Source organism: Glycine max, chromosome 18 (assembly GCF_000004515.6).
Source record: "Glycine max cultivar Williams 82 chromosome 18, Glycine_max_v4.0, whole genome shotgun sequence".
Taxonomy (NCBI): domain Eukaryota; kingdom Viridiplantae; phylum Streptophyta; class Magnoliopsida; order Fabales; family Fabaceae; genus Glycine; species Glycine max.
The window spans coordinates 4,868,167-4,887,095 of NC_038254.2; the positions used below are offsets into that span (position 1 = coordinate 4,868,167).

The following is an 18,929-nucleotide window of genomic DNA, read 5'->3' on the forward strand; positions in this document are numbered from 1 at the left end:
TCCAAATAAACCCACATTCCACTCGATCCAAAGTCACATTGCTTATCCTTTATGTATCGGAAAGTATAAAACTTCCGTTGAATGCCACTCTAACAAATTTCCAAACACACCCTAAGATGGAAACATATGTGCTTTCTTTAAATGGTGAAATTTGCTGCCATCTCTAAACTGTTTGTATCTCTGTCAAACACTTCGGAGTTTGGACATAATAATCTTGATCACTCGTAACGGTCCTACTAAACTCTCAAATTCTCCACAATTCTGATCATCTGATGCAATCACCAAATATTGCTACCAAAATGCCAGAAGTAATTCCTAACTTACTGTGCTCTTCCTAACCTTTTCTTCTTTTCCTATATTATGCAGCACAGTTAAGATACTTTAGTGAATAAACCAGCTTCAGCTATCCTCAATCCTATTGTTTCAAGCATTTTGTAAATATCTGAAGAACATTCATGCTCTCTGTCCCCTGCAACAAAGCGATGAACTCTATCCTGCACTTCAATCAAGCTCCACCCAGCAACTTTGCTGGCAATTTTCTCACTCATTAATCCCCGAATCCTAATTACATCTTCCCATTTTCTCGCTTTTGCATATATTCCAGCCAACTGCACATAATGCCCATCATGCGTTGGATCCAACTCTATCAACTTATTCCCAATCTTCTCCCCCATCTCCGCATATCCATGAAGCTTGCACGCATCAAGCAGCGTCGCCCACATCACAGGATCCGGCGCAACTGTCATTCCCTCAATCAACCGAACTGCGTCATCAACTAAACCAGCACGAGCCAGGAGATCAACCATGCACCCATAATGCTCCATCTCTGGCTGAATGCCATAACCATCCACCATCAACTTAAAGTAATGCCTCCCTTCACCCACCAAACCGGCCCTACTACAAGCATTAAGCACACCCACAAACGTCACATTCACGGGACGAAAACCTTCATCAATGAACCTCTGAAACAGTGTGAGTGCCTCCTTTGCACGATCATGCGAAGCTAGCCCACAAATCATGACATTCCACGTCCACACATCCTTCTTCACCATCCCATCAAACAAGATCCTAGCTTTTTCAATGCAACCCACACTTTGCGTACATGTCAACCAAAGCAGTCCCTATAGGAACCAGTCATTGGAAACCTCCAACCCCTCCATGGTACAAATGAACAACCCCCCCATACCCCAAGTAAACCCCAGCTGCCCCGAATCCGAAAGCAAAGCCACCAAATATTGCCCTCTTTAGGCCTGACCCCTTGCCTCCGCTCTGTCTCTAAACCACTCCCCACCCCATCCTCCAAGAGCCCATTTTGAACGTACCCCGTTATCATGGTGCTCCACGACACAACATCCCTTTCAGGCATTTCATCAAACATCTTCTCTGCAAAACGAACTTCCCCGTTTCTCACCGCACCGGCCAACATGGAGTTCCATGTCACCACGTCGCTGCAAAGGGTGTCTTCTGCAAACACCCTCTTGGCAGAATCAACACAGGAACACTCGCAATACAAGTGAATCAGCGCGTTCCGAACAAACACGTGGCATGCATAGCCGAACTTGATCAAGTGTGCATGAATTTGAACACCCGGGTTGGTGTTTGTGCTCTTACTGCACGCGTGCAGCACGAAGGTGAAGGTGTGCTGGTTGGGGTTGAGGAAACGGCGTCGCATTGAAGAGTAGAGAGAAAGAGAAAGAGAGGGTGGTGAGTTCGCTTTGGCGTGGCAGCGGATGAGGGAGTTGAAGGCAAAGACGGTGGGGAACGGGATTGAGTTGAAGAGGGAGAGAGAGTAATGGAGCGGGAACGGAACGGGGGAGGAGAGAGAAAGTAGAGAGAGAAGGTGGGCGGTGATGCGGGCGTGGTGGCCCGAAACGACGACGTGTGCATGGGTTTGCTTGATTTGGCACAGGGAAGGTCGTGGCGGGAGAAAACGAAGTATTGAAGGTTGAGACTTTGAGAGAAGAAGGGGTTTGGTTTTATTGGGGAGCATAAAGAAATTTGGTGTTGTTGCAAGTGATAACACTATAAGGGTTCTTCGTGTAATATATATGCGTGCAGATAAACCAAAAATAATTGAGGACAAATAGTAGCCAAATTAAATTAAATTGTTCGAAATTTGATATTTCATTAAAATAATTCTTAACAATGTTTTAATTATAATTTAAGTAGTGTCTTAGTGTCTATTTCATTTAGTTAGGGTAAGCATATGTATACAAAATATTATCATATATGGCCTGCTATTTGTGAGTGCTAAATATGGGATATTTCTCTACAAAATAAAAATTCATACACATTCTAACAATTCTTGTTTGTTTTATGGTTAGTCATTTATAGTGTAGTTAACGGTAAAAATAGAATAAACTAATTAAGTCAGCTTGTAGTTTGAGTTTGGTTTGTACATAATTTTTAAGATATGATCTAACTTATTTAAAAGTATGATATAATCTAAAAGTCTATTCATGTGACCTTAATAGGTATTTTTAAAATATTATTATTGATAATTATATATTTTAATAATATTACTAGGTATATATTTTTTTTTAAATTAGATTTAGATGTAACTCAATCCCTAGATATTAATTCTTAGAGTAAGAGTTATTTTCCATTGTTACAGCACTATATTTAGTTAAGTTAACAGAATGATAAAATTTACTCGAATCTTATTAGTATTTATAAAAATATCCACAAACAAAAAAATAATTACTTGTATACTGGAGATGAAGGTGAATATTTATCTACAAATTTACTCAGATATGGAGATAAATACAAATACTATAGTATGAATCGTGTCCCACACACTACTACAAAAAGCAGTTTTAACATCGGTTTATTAACATCGGTTTTGGACAAAACCGATGTTAAGTTAAACGCGGTGGCATATTTGTAAATAAAGTATTATTCTTAACATCGATTTTCCAAAAAACCGATGTTAACGTGTATGCATTAACATCGGTTTTTTGAAAAACCGATGTTAACATCATTAGTTAACATCGATTTTTCAAAAACCGATGTTAACTAATGATGTTAACATCGGTTTTAGAAAAAACCGATGTTAATATAATTTTTTTTTAATTATTTATATATTTAAAAAAAAACATATATTGCGTTATTAATTATATTTTAATTAAAAAAATAATAATTAATAAACAATAATAAATTCAAAAGGTAAACATTTAAAAATTAAACTAAATTTTTAAAATGAATTTCGTAATTTTAATTTTATTATTTCATGATTATCATTTAAATATAACACACATTTATATAAATTATTTGATATTAGTTAAATTGAAAAAAAAAAAACTGTTTTTAATAATAGAGTTTAACTTTTATAGAATTTTTATAGAATGTTGGTAAAATCAATTATATGGTAAAAAAATTAAAAATTTATTACTAATATATTTTGATTTAATTATTATAAAAATAAAAAAAATCTTCATAAAAAGGTAAATGGAGAATATTGTTTAAAAATTCTATGAAATCCTACTATATTTATGCTATCGTATTATCTTTAAATTAAAAATAAATTAAAATATTTGTATATATTAATTTGATTTATCGAAAATATATGTTACAGTGGTTTAATTTAAATAATTATAGTTATCTCATATATTTGTAGGATTTAAAAAAATGATATTTTCATTATTTCTAAACAAAATTTTTAGAACAAAAATAAAAATATTTTCATGAGACATGAAAATTATGTTTTAAGTCTTTAAATTTAGAGTTAATTATAATTCACATATAATTTATTTTTATTACATTTATCATTTTTTAAATTAAATTATCGATACCAAAATAGTTTTTTAAATAAGTAAAGAAACCCGATGCTTTGCATCTTAAAAATTACTTATTAATAATAATCTTTTGGTATAAATAATTTTTTCTGATTCGAAAAGTCTGGACTTTGTTTAGTTTGGTTGTCTTTGGGCGTTGGTCCTTCAAATTTGGAAACAAAAACTGACTATATTGTGAGTCAATTTATGAATAGAAGTGCATTCCAATTTTTTTCTTATAAATCCTGACCAGTGTTTGGCAGGTAACAAAAATATCATATAATGGATTTCACATGTGACAATTCTTTACAACAATTGTTTCTATAAGAAAAACACTTCTTTACTATTCTTAACAACTACTGCTTATTATAAATTTCGTTTTAAATTTGTAAAGAAATTACATCTTTGAAAGAGAGAGTTTTCATAATTTTTAAATTCCCGTATAATAGGAGTATGAAAGAAAGTCCATGGAAGCGGAAGAGACTCAAATTTCATCATCGTTTCTGTTTTTTTAACAGTAATAATAATACCAATAAATGTCTTGAAACCCAAATCCTCAGACTCATTAAGACAAGAAATAAAGTGGACTTAACGCTCCCGCCCAATTCAATTTTTTTTTCTCTCCTGCAACTTCAAGTTTCAAGGGAAGCCAACAAACACGCCTTAATCATAGCCATGGACCTTGCAAATATAATTTTAAATTTTAGTTTGATGATAAATACTTTTTTACCTTTGAAAATATCTGAAAAGAGATAATGTTAAATTAATTTTTAAAAAATAAAAAATTTAATCCTAAATATAAAAAATATTAAGTATTAATTCTATCGTTATTTAAAATTATTTTTTATTAAGTTATAACATTAGAGATCAACTTAATAGTAATAAGTTATATTTTTTATAATCAATTTTATATTACAGGAAGTAAAATTTATAATTTATAATTTATAATATATAATATATAAATTATATTCTGAATAAAATTTATAATAAATAAATATTTTTGAACATAAAAGTTATATTTTAAATTTATAATAAATAATTTATATGTGATATATTATTATTTTTAATTATTCGTAATTTCTTTTAAAAAATTTAAATTTAAATTAGAACTAGAGGTTGAAAGAGATGGAAAAAAAACTCTTAAAATACTCACGCTCAAGAATAACAACTAAAAGAGCTTTCATTCAAGATTATTCTGATTATAGTTTACATATATAGAAGGATTTATAGTATTATTTTATTCTAGAAGCAGCCAAAAGAAAGGCAAGAAAAGAAGGGGCGTGAAACTTCTAGAAGAAAGGCAAGAAGCAGCCGATAACGCCACGGCAAGAAAGGTAAACTTGTTTTTCTTCTCTTTTATATTAATGCCTTCATGTTGTGTTTTTCTGTTACTGATTTCTATTGTTCACTGCGTTTCGTTGAAATGAATGCTTTGTTTCGGTGGAGCTTTTTCAATTGAAAAGAAGAAAACAAATGATGGATAAATAAAAAGATTGAAAAACTGATTCAAAGAGGTAGAGATATCTCTGCGAAGAGGATTCGTATTTGATAATATTAACTAACTCAACTTTTTTTCTTTAAAGGACCATGGATACTCCACCTGCCTCGCCTCCTCCTCCTCTTCCTCCTCCTCCTGCAGACGCTGATGCGTCTCCATCTACGTTGAAGCGGACACGCAAGGCGACACGGCTACGATCATTGGCCACTAGACCACCTGGGGCAGAAAGACCTGTGGTCAACGTCGATCCTGCTACCGGCAAGGCCGACGGTCCCTACAAGAAGAAATTAAGAACATATTTGGGGATTGTCGCTCGTGATAAGGTCGACGTGACATATGACACCTGGAAGGAAGTCCCTACTGCTCAGAAGGATTTGATATGGGAGGATATTCAGGTATTTGAGTTTTCTTCGTTGATTTTCTTTAATAGTCTAAATTTGTTATTTACTTACAACAAAACCTAATTTATTGTTTGTCAGGCGGAATTTCAAATCCCTGAAGCTTCTGACAATAGGACAAAGAAGAAAATTCTTCAGATTGTCGGCGAGCGCTGGAGGCAATTTAAATCTGACTTGACTAGGAAATGGCCACTTGCAGTCGACAAGGACGGTGCGGACGACATTGTCTGTGAAAAATATGGCATTAGCAAGGAGAAATGGACTCAGTTTTGTCAGACCCGTAGAGACCCCTCATGGGAGGTATGTACTTTGTCATTTTAGTTGTTTTCCACAACAAAATCATTTCTTATAATTTATTGTAATAATCATTTTCATTAATGTTAAACTTTTGTAGGATGTACGAAAAAAGGCACAGGCCTCCCAGAAGCAAAACACTGCCCCCCACGTATTGTCTCGTGGGGGTTATGAATATTTAGAAGAAAAGCTCATGGCTGAGAAGGCAAAGAAAAGACTGGAAGAAGCTGCCCAGTCTGGAAGCACTGAGGACATCATTGACCCTCCATCTCCCATCAGACGCCACGTGAAATGGAAGATAGCCCGCACGAAGAAAACTGGACAGATGACGTCTGAGGCAGCAAAGGAAATAGCTGACAGGATTGTAAGTCATTTTTAATTAATAATTGTAATTATCTTTGTGTATTTTGTGAATTCCTTGGACAAATATGTGTTCGGTACAGGATTCTTTGGACGAGCAGGCGTCACAGGGATCGTTTGTCCCCCATGGACGTCAGGATATCCTGACTGCTGCCATTGGGCGACCAGAGCACCCTGGCCGTGTTCGTGCTGTTGGAGCCGGTGTCACCATAAAGCAATACTTTGGATCAGCTTCACGAACATCCCGCAGTTCTTCCTCCATGCCTCTTGAAGACCTAGAACAGCTGACCCAACAAATCAGAGATCAACTGGAGGAGTCAATCACAGAAAAAGTGACTCGAAAGATGATGGAATCCTTCAGCCAGATGTAGTCACAGTTTCAGTCTCAGATGCAATCACAGGGAATTGCACTACCTCCAGAGCCAGAGGTTGGTCCCTCAGGTCCTCGTGTCAGTACAAAGGAGAGTTGTGTTGCTCCCTCAGGGAACAATCCAGGGATGGGTGACTCAGACAAATGCGGCCTATATATTGAAGAAAATCCTTCCCGCTTGGTTGCCCTAGGAAGACTTTACGAGGGATCCACAACAGTTCACAACATCCCGTTGTTGCATGGCCAAGTCAAGGTTGGTGTTGAGGAGGTTAAAGATACAGAGGCTCTCGTTCCTATACCCACTGACGAGGTTACCTTAGTGGGGCAGACACTTAACACTTTCCTTGCTTGGCCAACACATCTTGTGAAGTGTTTATCAGAACAGGTATTTTACTCTGATTATATGTTTATTTTTTTTCAATTAATTTGTTCACTGTAATCAAAACTTGCTAATTAACTATGTTTTATCAATAGGCAGTTGTGTCTCCAGCAAAACCTCCAGAAAGCCCGGATGAAGAGGTCGATGATCCCCTGTACCTGATGACATTGACCATCCCACAACTGTTTTTGAAGCCGCTCCAGGTTATGTGGGATGCTACCATATTCGGGGTGTTTAATCAAAACTTCCCGTTGTATATAAAGCACGAAGATCTCTCTGAAATTGCACATGGTGGTCAATGTCTCAGCATATCAGTTATACAGTTGTGGATTCTGTAAGTCATTTTAGATTACTATTAATTACCAAAGTAATTGTTTTAAATTCATACATAATTAACTTTGACTTAACAACACAGCCATCTGACTGAGACAAGTGTGCGAGCGGGGAATTCTGATGTGTATGGATTCCTCGAGCCACAGTCCATTCAGAGATCTGGACAATCACAATTTGAATCCGAAAGTTACATCAAGAGTTGGATACAGAGTTCAAAACGAGATGTTTACCTTGAAGCCTATCTGAATAGGTAAGTCAAACACAATAATTGAATTTAAATAATCTATACTACTACAATAAACTATATTCGTCTCTACTGCAGTGGACACTGGCAAATGGTCGTCATTCTACCTAAGGAAAACCTAGTTGTCTGGTTTTGTTCTTTGCATAACAGGCCAGACAACTACCTTAAGGGAATAATTAACAGGTCAGTATTGTTTTCAATACATTTTCATTGGCATAACTCAACAACATCAATATTTTAATGTTCCTTATATTCAACACTAGTGCTTTGAAAGGACTTGATGATACTCCACAACCGAAATCCAAGGCTGCTGCTAGGTGGATTGTTGTTAAGGTACGTGATTTAAATAAAAGTTCTACTTATATATATTTTATGTGTGTGTACACTAATTGTAGTTAACGTTTAATTAATATCCAAATTTCATTATGTATTTAGTGTAATAGACAAAAAGGAATCACTGAATGTGGCTACTACGTGATGCACTGGATGTCCACGATAATCTTAGGATCTTTCAGGAATAATTGGGAGACGATAATTGTTTATTACAAACAAATTTGGTTTTTTTATAATTGTTATTACATTATTAATTTATTTTTTTATTTCATCATGCAGTATTTTAATGAAGTTAGACCATTGGAAGCAGAGAGATTTAAGGCACTTCGCATACAGTGGGCACAATATTATCTAAAAGTTAGAAATCAAACATAGGATGTTAGACAACTATGTAACTTTAGGTTAATAAATTAGTTTACGTACTTTGCATTATATTTTTTACAATTGTTGTTTCATCTTAACATTGAACAACCTTTGTTGATAGCTAGTTTTTTGCTAAAATCTATTTGAAAACTGAATGCAAATGATATATGTTGTGTGCTGTATGGTCTGATTTTAAATTTACAGGTTAAATTTTGGTTTTTTGTAAAAACAAAGACATTATATAAAAAAAATTCCTGAAAACAACATCGGTTTTTTTATAAAAACCGATGTTAACTGTCAATAGCAACACATTCGTTAACATCGGTTTTTTAAAAAAATCGATGTTAACTGTCAACAATAACACATTCGTTAACATCGGTTTTCTGTAAAAAACCGATGTTAAAAACCGATGTTAACGTGGGTTAACATCGGTTTTTTGAAAAACCCGATGTTAACTATCAATAGTAACACATTCGTTAACATCGGTTTTTTTATAAAAACCGATGTTAATTGTCAATAATAACACATTCGTTAACATCGGTTTTTTATAAAAACCGATGTTAACTGTCAACAGTAACACATTCGTTAACATCGATTTTTAAACCGATGTTAACTTTCAATATTAATATACATTTTCTGGGTGTAATTCATATTAGCAACATCGGTTATTTATATAACCGATGTTGGTAATTTTACTTTAACATCGGTTTTTGAAAAACCGATGTTAACGATAATATTATCAACGTCGGTACTTTCAACATCGGTTGAAAAACCGATGTTGAAAGTCATAAATAACCGATGTAGAAAGCATATTTTCTAATAGTGACATGTCACATGTATACATATATATTAATATTAATATAAATATAATAATATGCCATTTAAGTAAATAATATATATTATATATAATTTTTTTGAAAAAATAATTATGCATTTTTTGAGTTTTATGTTTAACACTTCAAGAGTGAGTCTGTGACTGTGGAACCCTAAATCTAATCACACGTGCGAGACTGTGTCTGTTCCTCTTACCTCTGTGAGTTCAACTTCGAGTGTCGACACTAACGTGACTGAGCCTCTCATTGTGTGACACCGTCTCTCCTTTAGACTTCATTGTACCAAATTTGATTTTTCATTCATGTTGCGATTTGCATTTAATTGTACTATCTCATCGGGGCACCACTGCTAGATTGAACTGAAAATTGTTTCTACTATATGTTGGGATTGTGTTGCCTATGCTGTGAGTTGCCAATGGAGATGGGTATATAGGTATCCAATTGGGATGGAGATGGAATGAGAATTAAAGTTGTTACTCATAGGATTATGAAACTAGATAATATGATAGGTTCATATACCATTTTAGAATTTAGATTTAAACTTAATTTAATCTCAAAAGCTCTCCTACCCTACCTATATATGTTGTCTTCATATTATCTCAATGGAAAATTTGAGTTTTTTTTTAATAAATTGTGGTATATGTATTATACGGTGTGTAAACAAGTTAGCCAATCAGAAGTAGTTGACTTTTTTTTATAAATTTTTTTTCTAAGGATTGATATTTTTTTAACTTAAACTTCTATTTTAAAAAAGCTAAACTCTAAGCTTTTTAGTATATAGGTCAAGCAAGGACTGCTATGCCAAATTGAATGCGTTCAACATATTTACATTTTTTTAGTTTTTTAGCTGTTTGTTTAAGCCTTTTTAAATCATCGAAGACACCATCAAATACATGAATTAATTGATGTATAATTATTCAAGCTATGCTAAATACTTCAAGGGAGTATTTTACTGTTCATAATAATCCTACTCAAAAGATAAAAAATATGTGATATACACAAAAAAAAATTATCAAAAGCTAAAAAGAATCTAAAATTTGATTAAAATGAGGGACTGTTTCTAATAGTTTCTCAATAAAATCAAATGCAAAGAAAGAAAAATTGATTTTTATGATTATAAACAAACGTAAATTAATTTTTATTTTTTTAAAAAAATCTAAAATATAATCAATAGATTATCTTATACCAAAATCACTTTTTTAATCTTAAACAAACTTACCCGAGTACTTCACAGTTCATACTAAAATATTGTGTTGGATGCTAATTTCCATCAAGTGAACTTTAATTTTCTAAAGATAAATAAGAGGTTTTCTTATATATATATATAAATTAAAAAAAAGAAACCTTACGTTTAGTGAGACGAATGAGTGGAACCTAAATAAACATATGTGGGAGTATTTTATTTTATAAAAAAAATCTTTCTTTTTTGTATAATAAAGAAGTATTTAGGACATCTATTTGCAACCAATAAATCTTATTTTTTCTAGGTTAATCTTTTCAACTCTCAACTATCACTTTTCTCTCGTTTCTTAAAATTTTAGAATACAGTTTTTTATACAGTAATTAATTTCTAGATTTTTAAATCCTCGGAAAATTTTAAGCATCTTTGAACCTTTTTTCAAGACCGGTCTAACCGGTCCAGCCTGCAGTCCGACCGGTTTTGTTGGAATATTAACTGGATTTTGTACGTTATTAAATTAAAAAAAAAGGGCCCAAAACGTGTCGTTTTGTTCGTTCAGTTCTGTTACCCTAATTGAGGCACATGTTTGGCTTGTTCTTGAACTTGTGGAGGCTGCAATTGACTTCTTGTTGCAATTGATGGCAAGTACTGAATGGTATCCATTGCAATTGTTGGTAGCTCTTCAAATAATTCACTTTTGGAATAATTGTAAATGACTGAGTTTGCCCAACTCTAATTCTTACTAGAATTAATAGCAACTTTTTTTTTCTTTTCAATTGTGTAATTTTTTCCTTTCTCCTTTTGGACAGATAATTGTTGCTGAAGAGAGTTAAATAAAGACCAGGAATTTCACTGCCAGAAACGTTCAATATTATGGAGATTGAAGCCGACGCAAGAGATAGTTCTCTCGTTCTGCTCAAGCAAGGAGCTGAAGCTGTAAGTGTAATCACAACCAGAAACGTTCAATTAACACCTACCCTTTACGTAAAATTTCAGTCTTTTTCTTGTTTTAACGGTGCACCTACCTTGTAAGTGTTATCACTTCATGGGTTTTTTTTGGTAGCAATTGATTGCTACCCTTTGTGTATGTAAGTTTCAATTTTAGAGGAAGTTAGTTTCAATTTTTTGGTAGCAATTGATTTCTGCCTTGTAAGGACATTATGATGAATTTTATCCCTAAGAATGACAATTTTCAGTCAAGGGATGTAAACTCACCGACAACATCCCAAAAAGTTACTGTCTTTATTTTTCCATCGAACCAAATATATCTGGTAAGTTATACAACTCCAAAGCATCTAAAGCATGAATTCAGTGAAAGATACTTGGCAAGCAAGTTCTCCAAAGCTTTGGATTACAAACTCCTTGCATAGGCTAGAACTTTCGTGCTTGCAACTTGCAAGTTTTGGAGAATTGACTCTAAGTCTTATACCTGTAGAATTAGCTGAGAATTGACTCTAAGTCTCATTCTTGACAGATAGAGACTAGGGAGTCTTTAGCTCATTATATTTAGTTTATCTTCTCTACTCAGTGGCTTCAATGACCTTATCATCAAACTTCACTAGCTTTGTCAATATTGGAGCAAGGCCTAACTGTGAAATTGTATCCAAGCCATCAAGGTTTTCAGAATTTCCAGTGAAGGGTTCATTTTTCATGTCAATGATGATGTCATCGGTGGATGAGCTAACTCTACAACTGCATTCAGAGGCTAGCCCATTAAGCAAGTAAGGAACCATGAACTTATCACACTCAGACTTAGATGAAACATATTCATTGAGTTTGATTCAAGAGATGATAGTCTGGAGATTGAGGTTGATTTGGCTTAATTCTATTATTTGTGGAATGACAGCTAAAATCTTCTATGACTGGTGAAGAGACAACTACGGGAGAAGGGCTTATAAATGGTTTTTCTCTTGGCCCTTCTCTTGGATGACCTTGATGAATTAGTGAATGTGTTGTCTGAGTGTTTACTGTTTTAGTGTAAATAGGAGAGTTGTATAACTTACCTGCTTTGTTTGGTTCACTGGAGAAATAATGAGAACACCTTTGGGATTTTGTTGGTTAGGCTACTTTGTTCTTCATGGCATGAGGTGGGATGTTGTTGGTGAGGCTACTTTGGGATGTTCTTCCTCTAAAAGTTTCAATTTTAGAGGAAATTAGTAGTAACTGAGTCCAGTAGCATCATGGGTTCCATTATAGTCAATCTCACCTAAAAAATGCTTTTGTTTGTTGTTGCACATGTTCTACCCCTCCACGTTTCGAATGATTCTTTTTTATGAAATAGCACTGACTGAATTATGTTTTTTTTGGTTCCTTTTTGCAGAGGGTTTTTGAGTCTTCTTTTGTGGGAAGGAAATCTGTTGTCAAGGAACGCTTCTCAAAGAAGTACAGGCATCCAACTTTGGATTCAAAATTGACCCTCAAGCGCTTAAATGCGGTTAGATTTAGAAAAAAAAAATGTTTTTTTTTTTCTTGCTGAAGCTCTATATGTTTAGCAGTGTTTTGTTGCATTTCTTGAATGCATTGTTTCACCAATTGGTTTTTGGAGCAGGAGGCAAGGTGCATGACCAAAGCAAGGCGACTTGGGGTTTGTACTCCTGTGCTGTATGCTGTGGATCCTGCTTTGCACACGTTAACATTTGAATATGTTGAGGGCCCTTCTGTCAAAGATGTGTTTCTTGAATTCAGGTCACATGTTGTCAATAAAGAGTGGCTGGATGATATTGCATCCCAAATTGGTGATGCAATTGGAAAGCTACATGATGGTGGTCTTATTCATGGTGATTTAACAACATCAAATATGTTACTGAAGAGTGATACAAAGCAGTTGGTGAGTTCATTCATGTCTTCTTAGGTCCTGTAATATCCAATTATCCATTCGTGTTATGTACCATGAGAAATGTTATCAATTTGTGTTACAGAAGTCCAGTTATTTTGTGTAGGTTCTTATCGATTTTGGTTTGAGCTTCACTTCAACTCTACCAGAAGATAAGGCTGTTGATTTGTATGTTCTGGAAAGAGCTCTTATTTCAATGCATTCGTCATGTGGGAATGTGGTAAGCAAACTTTTCATATTCCCCTAACTTCGATGCCATAGAAAATTAAGGAGATGAAAACAGGGTTTTCTGTCATGAAAATTTGAATTAGAGGGCACTTGTGGTACATTTTATCTATAATTTTCTGTCCAAATTAATTTTAGTACTCCAAGTTTAAAGCCTTGTACTTTACATCTTAATTTTCATAAGCAAGCACTTTGACTAATATTTTAACTATAGCTGACAATGGAGAGGTCTTTTGCCATGATTAGATTTTTGGCCAAAAAATACCAATCATAAAGGCTTTTTCTAATTTCCTGTTTTCTACTGTTTACAATCAGGATTTTATAGTTTGTGCACTAAAGTTTATTTGGGAAAAAACATTAGGGGATAAAGTTCTGAACTTAAGTCAAATTTGAATCCTTATTGTAATTTCTGAGTAATACACCATTGGTATTGTTTGGGATAAAGAAACAAAGACTATAGTATTGAGTAGAATGTCTCCTTATCTCACAAATGAAACTTCTCATTCACCAACAATCACACTTTCCTTTGTACCAAAGAGGCTGAGGTTTACTCAACTACCCCAGAGATCAATGCCATCTAAGTTCACATTCTAGTGAGAGGGAGTGAAGCCTTATTCTTCTATAATATGCTTTCAACTTAGACAAACAAAAGTTCTGAATAAGTAACCAATTGACTGACATTTTTTAATATTGGATTTTTGTCTGGACAGATGGATCAGATACTTGCTGCATACAGGAAGTCATCAAAGCAATGGTCATCCACATTGAACAAACTTGCACAAGGTTATACCCTCCCTCTTATACTTGTTTAAATCTAACACATTTTCTTCAAGACATAGTACTAACTTCCATGCATTTTCCCAACTGGTAGTGCGACAAAGAGGACGGAAGAGGACCATGGTTGGATGAATCTTTATCAAATTTCATTTCATTATTGAGATATAAAAGAGATGGCAACTATGGATGTTATGTAATTTATTTTTACATTGTCTCTTTATTGCATATTTGTAGTCTGCTTTTCTAACTGTTTATAAAAATGCAATGACTTTTGAACTTTTTTTTGACATTTATTCCTACTGAGTGTGCAACTAACAAATCAAAATTGTTTGAAACTATTCTCACTGCTTATGTTGATATGTCCAAGGCTCAAACGCTGTGCTTCTTAGTTGATATTATATTGGGTGAAGCATCAATAATCATTATGAAATAGAAAATTGCACACTATTCAGGAGTCATTTGCTGCCCTTAATTTTTTTAATAAGTGCTCTAGGAATACCCCCAAACCATAAAAAATGCAATAGATGTCCTAGGTGAACATGTTTTGAGAAGAAAACATTGAATAATGAAATGAAATATTGAGTTAAAACATTTATAGTTTTTTTTTATACACTCGGATACTTGATGGGTTATAATAGTTCATGTTTTATACACTCGGATACTTGATGGGTTATAATAGTTCATGTTTATGAAACAATTGCGTTGGATTGAAAAGTAGCATGGTTAAATATTGACTTATTGAAATTTTCCAAAATTCAAGTTATGCATAAACCAAGTCCTTAAAGCCAAACAACCAACGCTTACACGTGTGGTTATTCTGCCTCGGTCACGAAAATTAGTAATTTAGCTTGAGAGGAAAAGGCGATGATGCAATCCCAATTTGTCTTAGAGATAAATCTAATCTAAAGTAAATAAATAAATAAATCCATTATCCAATGTCTTGAATACACTTTATTAAATATTTTAATAATTTTAAAAATAAGTAATTTTTAATTAATTAAATATGATTTTCACATTCACCTATAATATATTTATTTTTTAATTTATTACCTTTTTTTAATTTTACTATTAGATATTTTCAAAATTTTATTTTTAGTACATGTCGTTATCGTTAGTTTAAGTCAGTTAAACGATAAGACGATGCTTTATTAATTTTTCATATTATCACTTATTTAATAATTTCACATTTTATTAGTTTGTCAAACCATCACTTATTAGACTAAGACTAATATTAAGTATCAAAAATAAAATTTTTAAAAATATGTCAGGTAGTAAAAAAAATATTTTTTAGGTAATAAACTAAGAAAATGATACATTACATGTATAAAAAATATTTAAAGGCCTTTTGAATTTAATTAAAATGTATTGACAATGTAATTTTACATTAAAAAAGAAAAAGAATAAGAATCCTTCATTTTTTCCGCGTAACGATCATCGGCTAGCGTTAAATGCGGATTGACAACGATAGGCACTTCCATAACCATAACACCTGTTGTCTGTTGACAATTAGCTACTCTCCCTTTATTTGTCACTCGACCAATTTCAAACAACACTGCCCTGCTATCATTTTCTTAAACTCCTCATCACAATATGAAATCATGAAAGCATAATGCTAACAAAATTGTAACTTAAGTTTTCACTTGATACGCTTGATATATATATATATATATATATATATATATATATTAATTTTATCACACAATAGATTGTTTTACTTTACATTCTTATCTTTCTTGACACACATCTTATATACATTTTGTATAGAGCCAAATGAGAGCATGAGATGAGTAAACCCTGATCCTTCAATTATATATATATTATCAAGATTAGTTCTCTTATACTATAGTCTCTTACACGCATGCACATATGGCTGTCTTCCACGAACACATGGTATGTGTCTTGCTTGCGCTAGAATCATTCATCATGTACCAATGTCAAGTAGTTAGTCAAAAAAGCATTATATTATGACTTCATATAGTGCGTGCATATGTTCTTGTACACTACTATATCATCTTCAGTCACAAAACCCTTTGAGATTATTTCAAGTGTACTAATATCCGTGTGATTTCTGGGTGTGAATTGAAACCTGCATCAATATAACTTTATTTAGTGCGATCCAGGAATTATCTGCTCACATACACGTATCTTCAATCTCCACTCACAACGACTGTGTGTGCCTTTTGGAGTTGTCCACTACAGAAAGTATATATATTATCCAACTACTAGTGCTGTTCTCAAGCGTCCCCAGCATTAACTCATTCGTTATTTCTGAATCCAACAACTATATATCTCTAGTGTTAACAGAACATATGATGATGATCATAAAACCACATTGGTGTGAACACAGAAATAATTTGACTATTTGAGTAATCATTTCACTTGCATAAAAATGATACTTAGCAACCACACGCAACCATGCAAATATCTTATCTTATTTTATCGTTAGTTCCAGATAATCTTCATAATTAGTTTTAGCCAACAAAATTCTTACAAATTTCTGCATGTTACAAGTGCACCAAAGTTGGTAGTTTAATTGTGAGCTACATTTTTCAATCTGTTTTCCCTCCAAATCAAGGTGTCACTTTCCTATTTCATGCCATTTGTGCAAGTGTCAAATTCTTCAACCATTCCCACTTCTTGTGTTGGAAGTGTAATGATTCTGATCTCATAATGGATGGATAAGGCCAAAGGAGAGTTACACAATCAATTCAATCTATATATACATATGAAGCAGATCCATCTCATATATCTCACGTAATACATTTTCTCATATATATCTCACATCTCTATTCTTTACACATTAAATTCCATATGGCAAACCTAAAGACACACCTTGTCCTTAATATGAAGGATGTTGTGATAGTTAAACCCTCCAAGCCCACACCATCTGAACTTCTTTCTTTGTCCACCATTGACAGTGATCCAGTTCTCAACATTCTGTGTCAAACCATTTACGTCTACAAAGCAAATCTTGATTCCCCAAATGATCAACTAGACCCTGTAAATGTGATAAAAGAAGCTCTCTCAAAGGCCTTGGTTTACTATTATCCACTTGCTGGGAAGATAGTAACATTTGATGATGGAAAACTTGGAATCAACTGCAATGCTGATGGAGTTCCATTCTTGGAGGCAACTGCTGACTGTGAACTCTCTTCTCTTCACTACCTTGAAGGGATTGATGTTCCAACTGCACAGAAACTGGTGTTTGATAACCCTAATTCTCAAGATGAAGCTAGTGATCACCCTTTGGTTTTTAAGGTGACCAAGTTTCTCTGTGGGGGTTGCACCCTTGGAATGGGCTTGTCACACAGTGTTTGTGATGGGTTTGGTGCATCTCAGTTCTTCAGAGCCTTGGCTGAACTTGCATGTGGAAAAAGTGAGCCCTCAGTGAAACCTGTGTGGGAGAGGGAGAGACTAATGGGGACACTTCTTAAGGAGCCACTCCAATTTCCTATAGATGAGGCTTCAAGGGCAGTTTCACCATTTTGGCCAACCAAGGAGATTTCACATGAATGCTTTAACTTAAACGGTAAGAGCATACAAAGACTCAAAATGGAACTGATGAAGGAAAGTGATGATGTAAAGGAAAGCTTCACAACTGTTGAAGCACTTGGTGCCTATGTTTGGAGGTCAAGGGCTAGAGCTTTGGAATTGAGCTCTGATGGGAAAACTATGCTGTGTTTAGCAGTAGGGGTGAGGCACCTATTGGATCCACCTTTGCCTGAAGGGTATTATGGGAATGCCTTTGTGGGTTCAAATGTGGTGCTGACAGTGAAAGAACTTGATGAAAACCCACTCTCAGAGGTTGTGAAGCTCATCAAAGAGAGCAAAAAGCTTCCTTCTAGTAATGAGTACATCAGAAACACTATAAACATGTTGGAGACAATGAGACAAAGGAACATTAGGGTTGAAGGAACATGTGCATCTGTGGTGTTAACAGATTGGAGGCAGCTGAGTTTGATGGAAGAAGTGGATTTTGGATGGAAGGCTTCAGTGAATATAGTACCAGTTCCATGGAACATTTTAGGGTATGTGGACTTGTGCCTTTTCTTGCCTCCTAGTAACTTGGATCCTTCAATGAAAGGAGGAGTTAGGGTCTTTGTTTCCCTCCCCAAAGCTTCCATGCCAAAGTTCAGGGAGGAGATGGAGGCCCTCAAGCTTATGAGAGGTGATGAGGGTAGCACCCAGCAATAAGAATGTGTCAGATCAAATGGCAAATTTCTTTCTGCTTTTTGAAACTTGTCTTTTTCTTTCTTCCACTCCAAGACTTATGTCCTGTTACTATGCTAATTAATTATCCTTTTTATGAACCATCCTACTTAGGAGTGTTAAGTGTTAAGTTGCTGATTGAATTGAATCAATTTTGAAAAGAAAAATTATATGATCTAATTACTTCAATGCTCTCAATTAATCATCCAATCAACTTGGTTAAAAATTTAAACTCAGTTTAATTTAAAATGGTTTGGATCAAATCAAATTGGTTTTCAATTTTAATCTTATTTTTATTTTTCCTTGGAAAAAAATATTAAATCAATGATTTTTTAAAAAGGCTAAATCAATGACAAAATATATAATAAACATCATAAAAGATAATTTAAAATATTAAATATCTCCTTTATGATTCAATAAACGGCTAATAGTAGAATAACTCTTTAAATATATACTATTAAAAGTAAATTTACACAACTTAATCATTAAAGTTGTGTAAATTTAATCAAATAATAACTAAAAAATTA

General features: G+C 33.8%; 4 protein-coding genes across 9 annotated transcripts; 2 read left to right on the top strand and 2 right to left on the bottom strand.

Annotated features, from left to right (window-relative positions):
* Positions 1 to 371: 371 nt before the first annotated feature.
* LOC102665496 (pentatricopeptide repeat-containing protein At1g08070, chloroplastic) lies at positions 372 to 1,052 on the bottom strand. The gene has a single exon (XM_006603057.2). It carries the CDS (start codon positions 1,050 to 1,052, stop codon positions 372 to 374), a length of 681 nt encoding a protein of 226 aa, XP_006603120.2.
* A 53-nt stretch (positions 1,053 to 1,105) lies between these two features.
* LOC100801301 (pentatricopeptide repeat-containing protein At4g18840) lies at positions 1,106 to 1,990 on the bottom strand. The gene has a single exon (XM_006603058.3). It carries the CDS (start codon positions 1,988 to 1,990, stop codon positions 1,106 to 1,108), a length of 885 nt encoding a protein of 294 aa, XP_006603121.1.
* Positions 1,991 to 10,878: 8,888 nt separating this feature from the next.
* Positions 10,879 to 14,471, top strand: LOC100782376 (TP53-regulating kinase-like). Of its 6 annotated transcripts, none has more exons than XM_006601729.4 (7): positions 10,879 to 11,028; positions 11,168 to 11,294; positions 12,679 to 12,792; positions 12,907 to 13,185; positions 13,298 to 13,411; positions 14,127 to 14,199; positions 14,288 to 14,469. In XM_006601729.4, exons 2-7 carry the CDS (start codon positions 11,232 to 11,234, stop codon positions 14,323 to 14,325), a joined length of 681 nt encoding a protein of 226 aa, XP_006601792.1. In that variant the 5' UTR covers positions 10,879 to 11,028; positions 11,168 to 11,231; the 3' UTR covers positions 14,326 to 14,469.
* Positions 14,472 to 16,711: 2,240 nt separating this feature from the next.
* On the top strand, positions 16,712 to 18,600 carry LOC100801843 (spermidine coumaroyl-CoA acyltransferase). The gene has a single exon (XM_003552879.5). It carries the CDS (start codon positions 17,005 to 17,007, stop codon positions 18,385 to 18,387), a length of 1,383 nt encoding a protein of 460 aa, XP_003552927.1. The 5' UTR covers positions 16,712 to 17,004; the 3' UTR covers positions 18,388 to 18,600.
* Positions 18,601 to 18,929: the final 329 nt, after the last annotated feature.